Below are 11,535 nucleotides of genomic sequence, written 5' to 3'. Positions count from 1 at the left end.
AGTCTGGCGCTGCTTTATTTCTTCCAGGGCTGCAATGGCGGGGGGACCCTGGAGCCCCAGCACAGCTGCTAAGACAGGCTGCTGCAAGCAAACGGGGTCCTTTCCGTTTCCTCCGGGGAGACCGCGGCTCTGAGCTGGGGCACTGAGAGCAGCCACCGATCGCTGGGCAGATTCTCTCCCATGACTACACTTGGATTCGGACTCCCGTGACACCGTCCCAGCACCGGGCTCCCACCGCAGCTGACAAAAGAAGCAGGCCTGTCAATTAGCATAAATGAACACGGAGATCATGGCTCCTAACCCCCTCCTGTTAACAAATATTAATCATACAAGCGAAACAATTCATAATAATCGTCTCCTCCGCTTTAGTGCATCACATGCAATATAGTATAGAGCAAAGTTTAAGACCTCTAGGCACAAGCTTTTTACCGGGAGCCTATCAATCAAAATACAGCTTTAAAGGAATGAAATTGACAGGATATATTACAGAACAGGGCTCTGAGGGGCTTCATTCCAATAATTTCGAAATGCATCTTAATGAAATTCTGGTTTGGGGGAAGAGGGAAACAGCCTCCCTTATTCTTAGAGCTGCGATTTGTTCAGGTCTTAGTACCGATAAATCCTACTAAAAACATTAGGTTATTTCGGTTTTAGCTGTATGATTTCACAGCTTGTCATTAGCGCACCCTGACTGATCATTTCCCGTGCGTATTTAATTTCTATTGTCATTACTGCTTCTTTCCCCAAACCTGGCAGTTATTAACCAGGACGGAGAAAATGATGCCTCTTACTTCTTGAACTAAAAGTTTGTCGTGAGCTCTGGGTGGAATGAAACAGGGCTGGTACATACGGTTCAAAACTATCGATGGCTAAATCTGAGCAGGAGATACGGAGCACAGTGCGAATGAAGGCTCTCAACAAAACATTAACAAAAACTTAATCTCATGCAAGAAAAAGGAAATAGTTCGGAGACCAATGAATTAATCATCTTTCTATTGAAAGTCTGGCCTTGGGAGTCTCTGTGCTAATGAAAGGAATGACTATAGTCTCTAGGTGCAAATGCTGAAATTGTTCTTTATAAATATTGTTTTTGTTAGGATAGAGTAACAGTTTTGCTGGAGGGGAGTAATTTAAACGTTGGGCTTGGAGGTTAAACAATCTTTTAATAAGCAAGTTCTTTCTTTTCACTCCCTTGCTGTTTCTTTTTATAATTTGGTAGATGTGACCCTTGCATTTCCAGGGAGTGCAAAAGTCACAGCTCTCTATCTTTCTTAATAAGCTTTCTTTCCCTTTTCATATTAATATTATAAACCCAAAGGAAACAGGGTCATGACTCTTCCAAAATACCCAGTATAGGAGGGGGGGGGAAATCATCGAATTAAAATTGTCCACAGTTGAAAGAAAGAAAGAGAAAGAAAGAAAGAAAGAATGTGACGGGACAGTGAGACCGAATATTTGATTTCAAAATTAATGGCTAGTAATTAAATATTAGTAACATTAATAAGAAGAGACATTCAAAATAAATATGCAGTGTATAGAATAATCCCAGAACAACATTTTGAATGAAGTTTGATTGTGTGATAACATAGACACAATAAATCAAATCTTGGACCTATTAGAAAAATAAAGTCTGAACGATTTGTTACAGCTTTTGAAGCCAAGAAATTTAAGAGCGTAATCTTTGGCTATAATTTGAAATATTAGGAAGGGAGTGGGAAGAGAGGGATGATTTAGAGGACAGGGTTCATAGGGTGTATTGGGAAAATGGCTAAGCCAAATATTTCCATCGGGGGCTTTGGCTCCTGCAGTATTTATGAGAACCCAAATCTCAAACCAATAAAAATAGGTGGAGATAGCCGTTTTAAGCTATATATATAATGTTGGCGAGGTGCTCTTTAATTAGAAATGAAAAGATATTGTCATACAACTCCTTCAGAATAAACTAGACATTACATGAACAAGATGAGGGACTGAGACGTGTAAGGTGCAGAACGCAAGGAATTCTATCAACCTGTATTCCAGATCTGCCTTTCAAGAACAAAGGCCAGAAATAGGAAGACAGCTGTCGGTTTGAAAATGATGCTGCCATCCGCTCTACAACTGGATTGGTTTACAGTGATCTGAAAATAGTTGTATTCCTACTACTAAGATATTAACTAATATTTTACTCCCATCATGTTCTCTCCACTGGAATCATTGTCTAACAGAACCACTTTATGTAAAGCTTTCTTATTACTGATTATCCAAAGAGACTCTTTCAAGAAGTTTAAATCAGACCTGTTTTGCTGGGTAGCAAGATTATATTACTACCATATAAAAGGAATAAAACATATGACATTCTGTGCTTGTTACACAATGTAATCGGAGCCAGCAAATTAATTACCGGACAATAGTATTTACTGGTCAAAGTTATGAAGAGAAAACTCAGACTGATCAAAACAAGAACTGGGTTTTAGATGTTTCAAAGTACAGTTAATTGTTTTTCTCCTTCACCGATGTCCATTAGTTAAAATGGGTGGTCTATTTTAATATGACTGACTTGTCCATTTTAATTAAGTTATTTAAGACAGAACTAATAGTCCTAATAATTTAGGACAAATATATTTGACTCTAAAAGATAAATTTTTACATTCCCTTTTGCTCCAGATGCTCTAGGCTGAGAGCAATGCCTAGTGAAGGACCTTGTGAAGGGAACTCCTAATATTGAGAGGTTAGTAGTAATTACTTCATTATGATTCTTTTTAAATTAAGCAAATAAAATCTTCATATTTGAAGTGATTCACTAGGAAGAGAGAGGAAGGCATCGTTAAAGCATTTGTGATATTTTCCTTGTGTATGCTGGACTAGAGCCTCAAGTGGTGTATAGTCATAAAGCCATTTACTTCAGAGCTGTGGCGATTTATACGAGGTGATGATCTTGCCTTAGATTTTATATACTCTTTTCAACCACGGGTAAATATAATACTTCTCTGCAGGTTCTTCTGGCTCATCGGTGATCACTAGTCCCTCTTAGTGCAAGTCTGAAATAATATTAAGTAGTAACCTTTTCCAGGCTGTTGTAAGGAAAACGAGACTGTTTTGGAATTAAATACGAAGAATACTACAAAACCGTTATTATTTATTATATTATTATTTATTATTAATATTCATCTTTTGTATGTAAGTGAATCTCTATGGTAGCATTTTTGTTCTTGCGGAGGGAGTTTATTCAGTCGAAAAGTGTCTTATATCCGTCTGCAGTAACATAACTGAAAGTTACAGACCCCACACTTGACCGACACCCCCCCTAAAAAAAGGCATTAAAACAACCCAACTCAACCCCCCCAAAAAACTCCTCCTGTAAGTGAGAAACTCATCCCTCCGGTAAGAGTCTGCAGCCTGCGGCCATCAGAAACCCCAGCCAACCTCCAAGCCTACGCTGAAGCGCCCAGCGTGCTGGACTTGAGGGCAGGGATGCTCATCGTGCCACATGCATGCGCTCCCTGCCTGCCTGCTCCCTTCCTTTGAACTGAGATGGCAGGAAAAAAGCTTATTCGCCAATATTTGATTTGTATAAAACGTTGCAAATTTCGCAGAGGCTGTCACGTCTCCGCAGGCACAAGGGCCCAGATGGGTAGAGGCGCTTTGCCCACGCGGTGGGTCAAACTGGCTGATCACCTAGAAGAGGTGATTACAGGGGTCCCGTAAGCTGCCGGTGCTGCCCAGAGAGGACCCGAATGGAACCAACCCGACGCGTTGCCCCTCGCCTCCCACACTTGTCCCTATGGGGCCTCTGGCTGGTTTGTGGCTGGGTGCAGGTTTTTAAATCTACTCCTGCCTTCCTGTTCCTGGGCTAAACTGCTACTCCCCGATTGCCGTCTGGCAATCAGCTGCTGGAGAGGAAACCTGCCACAACAGCTGGGGAAGAATCGGTGTCAGTCACAACAAGCCCACGTGGACCCTAGTGTTCACTGCAGAATAGACCACATGCCGGTGGGGTTGGGGTGGAGGCGCGGGCGCATCGACCCCTGGCTGGACAGCCCACCCTGGCCGCTGCAGGGCTTACTCAGGAAACCAGCACTGGCTTGTTTCTGTATCAGGGGAAGAATACAGCGGCTCCTTATCCTGCTTAGATTTTCATCCCGCATGAGAATCCTAATTTGTAATGACAGACCTGGCTCAATGCATATTCCTCCTATCAGCTCAAGGTTTAGATTCAAGGCAACTGCAATCTTCTTTCTGAAAGGCTGGTAAACCATGCCTCCCCTTCCCACAATTCCCCAGGGCCTATTTTAAATGAGAACATGCGATTTAAACCGGGAGCCTCCGTTAGAGTGTGATTTTGGTAAGAAAAAGGACTAATAGAAACAGTTCTTCCAGCAGTGGCTACCACGTAAAAAAAACCCAAACATCTGCTCAGTTTAAATTAAAGGATAATCTTCTGGTTTTGCAAGTACCATGCAGTCTATGAAATACAAACTGCATTCTTTCTGCTTTATCATCACCAACAGCCAATTCTAGGAACAGGATTTAGCTAGTAAGTTTGTCCATTTGAGGCAATACAGTAGCAATACTAGTTCCACTCCCCCAACTGCAGCAAAAGCTAATTTATTTTATTAAAATAAGCAGATATGTCTCAAAGGGGACTTAAAGCCATATACTGGCTTTGATCCATGCACAAAACTCCTACTGATGGTAATTAAATTTCCCTAACAAGTCAAAGTCAGGACAGGGCCCACAGGGAACAGGTAAGCACAGAAATGTGAAGATCAGAGCTGGTCAAAACCCAGATTTTCCATTTGTTTTGTTCCAAAACGTTCTTTATATTTTTTTTTTTACTTTATTAAATGATGTAGTAGTACAGAATATATCTCATATCATACTATAATAGTTGAAATATTGTATTGTATTTTTATTTTAAAAATCATTAAGGGGAACTGCTACTTACTTAACAATTTCTTTTGTTTATAATTTTTACAGTGCAAATAAATATTTGTAATAAAATAATAATATAAAGTGAGCACTGTACACTTCGTATTCGGTGTTGTAATTGAAATCAATATATTTGAAAATGTAGATTAACATCCAAAAATATTTAATACATTTCTATTGGTATTCTGTTGTTTAACCATGTGATTAAAACTGCAATTAATCATGATTAATTTTTTAAATCACAATTAATTTTTTCAAGTTAATCGTGTGAGTTAACTGCAATTAATCAACAGCCTTACTTAAAATGTATTAATGTAGAGCATACTGTAGCTGTCTAAGCTTGAGATGACAAAGGCACTAATACCAGCAGTGAGGTCAGCATTCAAAAGAGAAGGTAATGCTCTCCTTTGTGAGCATGGATGAAAAAAACCAGTCTTGACCTCAGCTGTAACTTGGACATCCTGGAGCTGCTAATATTTAACAGAACCCTCATACTGCAAACCTGAGTAACAAACTTGCTCAATCAGAGGGATGATATAATCTCTGCCATTTCTTCTGATTGCTTCCCTAGTGAGTAAATAACTCAACTGTACGAGTCAGGTCAGACCAAATGAAATTTAGATCTAAATGTCAATGGCATATCAAAGTCACCATAGGCCATAGCTCTTCACTCACATTCTTAGGGTAAGTCTACACTGCAATCGGACAACCATAGCTGGCCTGTGTTAGCCAACTTGGGCTCATGGGGCTCGAGCTAAGAGGCTGTTTAATGGCAGTGTAAACTTTTGGGCTTGGGCTGGAGCCTAAGCTCTGGGATGCCCATCCAGCCTGAGCCCACATGTCTACACTGCCATTAAATAGCCCCTTAACCCCTGCCTCATAAGCCTGAGTCAGCTGACACAGAGCCCTGGGTTTTTAACTACAGTGTAGACAGATCCTTAATGGCCTCACATTGAGCAAGACGGGTGATAAGATGGAATCCTGTGGTACTTCACTGAGAGAGAGCCCTAAGGCGAGGTGAGTAATTGCCCAGCTCTGACTTTTGTTGTTGTTGTTGTTGTTAGAAGAGGGAGCTCCTCAGAGCAGTCTTAACTAGGTTGTTCAGGACCACAATCATTTACACAAAATTTTAGGATCAGTGTTATCAGAGACTGCTGATAGATCTAAGAAAAATCAGCATGGACACTTGGTCTTCATTTACTGCCCGGAGGTCGATTGATGCAACTACTGCAGTTCCTGTACTGTGCCCAGGCTTGAAAGCAGATTGACTGGAATTGACATAATTGAGTTGCCTCAACACAAACATCTTAACAAATATTTCCCCCCAAAATAAGTTCAAAACAGACTGAAAATTGTCAAGATTATCCATGTAAATTTGTATTTGAATACCTCTTAATAATTTTCAGATTTTAATGGAAGCAAAATCTATATAATTGGTAGTTATAGCATTTCTCTCATATAAATGAAACTATCACCAAACTAAAAGCCTTTTATTCAGAAGATATTACCATAAAATAAGCATAAATTAATGCATCCACACATATTATGAAAATAGTGGTGACACTCTCCTGTGTGAGCAAAAAAGGAAAATCTTCTTGTACAAACTATTCTTTAGTGTTTTCTGAATTAAAATATTCGGCTCTTGCTTGGATCATTTCATCACTGGCTCTGATATACTCAAATTATGATGTTGCAAAAAATTCTGTTGAGAATTAAGTGAACAAAGATGTAGTTGTCTCTGCAGTCTCTGGTTACAGGGGTATCTGACTGAGGAGATGAGGTTCCAATAGATCTTTTATTGGCAGTGAACTCTGAGACTCTTTCAAGGTCAGGTGACTGTTACCAAAATAAAAACATACTGTTAAGCACAATCACATTTTTTCTAATAAAGTCAAATGTGTTGGTCAAAATCACATTTAACATTTACCATTCATTGTCCCTGAATGTATACCCCCCGCCCCACACACAGCATGTGCTAATGTGCATTTATATATCAATCCCCCACAAAAAAGTTCTTTAACTCTGAGTTAAGCTTGCTAGACTGCAGAGCTCATCAAGGCAAAACATGAAAAAGCAAGGAAATAAACAGTTACGTCATTCAAAATCTTTTCTGCAACTCATTTTATCAGTTCCCCTTATGAACCACAGACTATCTCCCTTCTAACACTGATAGCTCACATATATGTACAATCATCCTGAACAACCAATAAGCAACCCTGAACTCTGACTACAGTTATTGGTTATTTTATCATGTATTACAGGATTGGTGTAGCTTTCATAATTGTATTATACAAAGTTCTGTGCATGATTTTGTATCCATGTATCTAAATGAGATATAGTATCAGATTAAAAATAGCTGCAAGATCTGTTTTTCAGTAATGTTTAGGAAAACTCATGTCAATGAATTTTGTTAGTGATTGATCTAAATTTGGTATTAATTTTTATGCAGAGATTGCATAACTGAATTTTGTTCATGCACATTCATGCTGGTGTATTGTATGGATGGTTAAAGCGGACTGAAGGTAAAAAAATCCATTACAATCTACATACCACACAGACTGCTGAGAGATTTGTGCCACACATTCTCAAAGAAACTGTGGAACCACTTGATCAACATCCTATACAGCAAACAGGGAAAGATTAAGAATGAGCTCTCTAAACTGGATACTCTCATAAAAAGCCAACCTTCCACACAAACTTCCTCGTGGCTGGACTTTACAAAAACTAGACAAGCCATATACAACACACACTTTGCTTCTCTACAAAGGAAAAAGGACACTAAACTATCTAAACTACTACATGCCACAAGGGGCCACAATTGTGGTTCCCTTAACTCACCCAACAATATTGTTAATCTATCCAGCTATACTCTTAGCTAGGCAGAAGAGTCTGTCCTATCTCGGAGCCTCTCCTTCTGCCCCTCCACCCCCACGAACATGATACAATTCTGCGGTGACCTGGAATCCTACTTTTGATGTCTCTGACTCAAGGAATATTTCCAACACACCTCTGAACAGCACACTAATCCACAGAAACCTTCCTACCAACACTACAAAAAGAAGGATTCTGCGTGGACTCCTCCTGAAGGTCAAAACAATAGACTGGACTTCTACATAGAGTGCTTCTGCCGACGTGCACGGGATGAAATTATGGAAAAGCAGCATCACTTGCCCCATAACCTCAGCCGTGCAGAACACAACGCCATCCACAGCCTCAGGAACAACTCTGACATCATAATCAAAAGGGCTGACAAAGGAGGTGCTGTTGTCATCATGAATAGGTCGGAATATGAACGAGAGGCTGCTAGGCAGCTCTCTAACACCACACTCTACAGGCCATTACCCTCTGATCCCACTGAGGGTTACCAAAAGAAACTACACCATTTGCTCAAGAAACTCCCTGAAAAAGCACAGGAACAAATCTGCACAGACAGCCCCTAGAACCATGACCAGGAGTATTCTATCTGCTACACAAGATCCATAAACCTGGAAATCCTGGACGCCCCATCACCTCAGGCATTGGCACCCTGACAGCAGGATTGTCTGGCTGTGTAGACTCTCTCCTCAGGTCCTACACTACCAGCACTCCTAGCTATCTTCGAGACACCACTGACTTCCTGAGGAAACTACAATCCATTGGTGATCTTCCAGAAAACATCATCCTGGCCACTATGGATGTAGAAGCCCTCTACACCAACATTCCACACAAAGATGGACTACAAGATGTCAGGAACAGTATCCTCGATAATGTCATGGCAAACCTGGTGGCTGAACTTTGTGACTTTGTCCTCACCCACAACTGTTTCACATTTGGGGACAATGTATACCTTCAAGTCAGCTGCACTGCTATGGGTACTCGCATGGCCCCACAGTAAGCCAACATTTTTATGGCTGACCTAGAACAACGCTTCCTCAGCTCTCGTCCCCGAATGCCCCTACTCTACTTTCGCTACACTGATGACATCTTCATCATCTGGACCCATGGAAAAGAAGCCCTTGAGGAATTCCACCAGGATTTCAACAATTTCCATACCACCATCAACCTCAGCGTAGAGCAGTCCACACAAGAGATCCACTTCCTGGACACTACAGTGCTAATAAGCGATGTCCACATAAACACCACCCTATACTGGAAACCTACTGACCACTATACTTAACTACATGCCTCAAGCTTTCATCCAGACCACATCACATGATCCATTGTCTACAGCCAAGCTCTAAAATACAACCACATTTGCTCCAATCCCTCAGACAAACACCTACAAGATCTCTATCAAGCGTTCTTAAAACTACAATACCCACCTGCTGAAGTGAAGTAACAGATTGACAGAGCCAGAAGAATACCCAGAAGTCACCTACTACAGGACAGACCCAACAAAGAAACTAACAGAACGCCACTAGCCATCACCTTCAGCCCCCAACTAAAACCTCTCCAACACATCATCAAGGATCCTCAATCTATCCTGAAGGACGATCCCTCACTCTCACAGATCTTGGGAGACAGGCCAGTCCTCGTTTAGACAGCTCCCCAACCTGAAGCAAATACTCTCCAGCAACCACAAAACAAACACACTAACCAAGGAAGCTATCCTTGCAACAAAGCCTGTTGCCAACTCTGTCCACATATCTATTCAAGGGACACCATCATAGGACCTAATCACATCAGGCACATCATAAAAGGCTCGTTCACTTGCACATCTACCAATGTGATACATGCCATCATGTGCCAACAATGCCCCTCTGCCATGTACATTGGCCAAACCAGAAAATCTCTAACAACAGAATAAATGGACACAAATCAGACATCAAGAATTATAACATTCAAAAACCAGTCGGAGAACACTTCAACCTCCCTGGTCACTCAATTTCAGACCTAAAAGTCACAACTCTCCAACAAAAAAAACTTCAGAAACAGACTCCAACGAGAAACTGCAGAATTGGAATTAATTTGCAAACTGGACACCATTAAATTAGGCTTGAATAAAGATTGGGAGTGGATGGGTCATTACACAAAGTAAAAACTACTTCCCCATGTTAATTCTTTCCCCCCCTTACTGTTATTCATACCTTCTTGTCAACTGTTTGAAATGGGCCACCCTGATTATCACTACAAAAAGTTTTTTTTCTCCTGCTGATAATAGCACACTTTAATTAATTGGTCTTGTTACAGTTGGTATGGCAACATCCATTTTTTTCATGTTCTCTGTGTGTGTATATATATATCTTCCTACTGTATTTTCCACTGTATGCATCCGATGAAGTGGGTTTTAGCCCACGAAAGCTTATGCCCAAATAAATTTGTTAGTCTCTAAGGTGCCACAAGTACTCCTCATTTTTTTTTTTCAGTGCAGACAGGTAACTTGCCTGGTGCTGTTGCCTGGTCGCCCTTCAAGAACAATACCTTGGCAGAGCCACTCAGCTACCTATGGCACTGGTACCTCAACTCCTGGGTGAACCAGGGCACCAGCACTGAAGTGCCGTCTCAGCACAGACACTTAGCTCCCTTGCTAATGTAGCCTGCTGCATCAGAAAGTTGAAGCAGCAATGTCACCAAAGATCAGAGCTTGAAGGACAACACATGGTGTGCTCAGAAGCTGATAGTATTTTAACTTACTTTTATAAAAAACATTTATAATGCATCTGAACTCAGAGCACTTTACAGCTATACAATTCTTACTCACTGTTAAAATAAATTTATATTACATTCTAGAAACAAGCCGTGGAGTTCATTGAAATATGCACTCAGCTGATCAAATTCCACTATATACACACACACACATCACATGTTCACTTGCAAAATATTTGGTAATGGACATGTCCAATCACATACACTAGAAACATTTTAGAGAAAAGCTGTTACTTACCATACAGTAATTATGGTTCTTCAAGATGTTTTGTCCATGTGGATCCTATTTTAGATATCCATGCACAAGATCAGAATCTCGGAATAGCAGTATCTGTTGAGACACGCCTGCATCCTGCACATCCTCACCTCTCCACAACCAATGGCATAAAGGGTAGAGCACCCACAGCGAGAGCTCAGTTCCCTCACTAATTCAGAATCTCAGTTTAAGGAAAACTCAAAAAAAGCAGGGATGGAAGGCAGTGTGTGGGATCCACATTGACAAAACATTTAGCAGAAGGACTGTTACTGCAAGCTAAGTATGATTTTTTTTCTTTGAGTATTTGTACATGTGGCTCCCACACTAAGTGACTGACAAGCAGGGCCCCATCTGGAAGGTGGGATTGAAGAGTCCTAGCTGACACTAACTAAATAGTGTTTTAGCATTGCTCTCTCAAATTTGGCACTGATCTTGAGGTCAGGTCAAGGGCATAATATTTAATAAAAGTGAAGGGAATACTCAAAGTGGCCGCCTTGCAGAACTCAGATATGGGGATATTTCTGAAGCATGAAAATGAGGCAGTCTGAGTGCTAGTCAAATGAACTTTGATATTGAGAAGAAGAGATATATCAGCCTATGATAACAGATTGAAATACACTGGGTAAACTATTTAGATATTCTCCGAGAAGAAATGGCTTGTGTTTTAGAAGTGCTACTTTTGGAAACAAAAAGATGGAGGGATTGTCTAACGGGCTTTGTCCTATTCAGGTACTATAGCAAGG

The 11,535-nt window shown here is 40.7% G+C and overlaps 1 protein-coding gene across 2 annotated transcripts in view; it reads right to left on the bottom strand.

Moving 5' to 3' along the window:
• Positions 1-6,385: 6,385 nt before the first annotated feature.
• Positions 6,386-11,535, bottom strand: part of PPP1R42 (protein phosphatase 1 regulatory subunit 42) — a 79,280-nt gene continuing 74,130 nt past the window's right edge. For both annotated transcript variants that reach the window (XM_075125150.1, XM_075125151.1), the window contains one exon: positions 6,386-6,747. In XM_075125150.1, coding sequence (XP_074981251.1) covers positions 6,663-6,747 — 85 coding nt within the window. In that variant the 3' untranslated portion in view covers positions 6,386-6,662. The remainder of the gene's footprint in view (positions 6,748-11,535) is intronic.

This window comes from Caretta caretta, chromosome 2 (assembly GCF_965140235.1).
Source record: "Caretta caretta isolate rCarCar2 chromosome 2, rCarCar1.hap1, whole genome shotgun sequence".
Lineage (NCBI taxonomy): Eukaryota > Metazoa > Chordata > Testudines > Cheloniidae > Caretta > Caretta caretta.
This window is presented reverse-complemented; position numbering and strand designations above follow the sequence as displayed.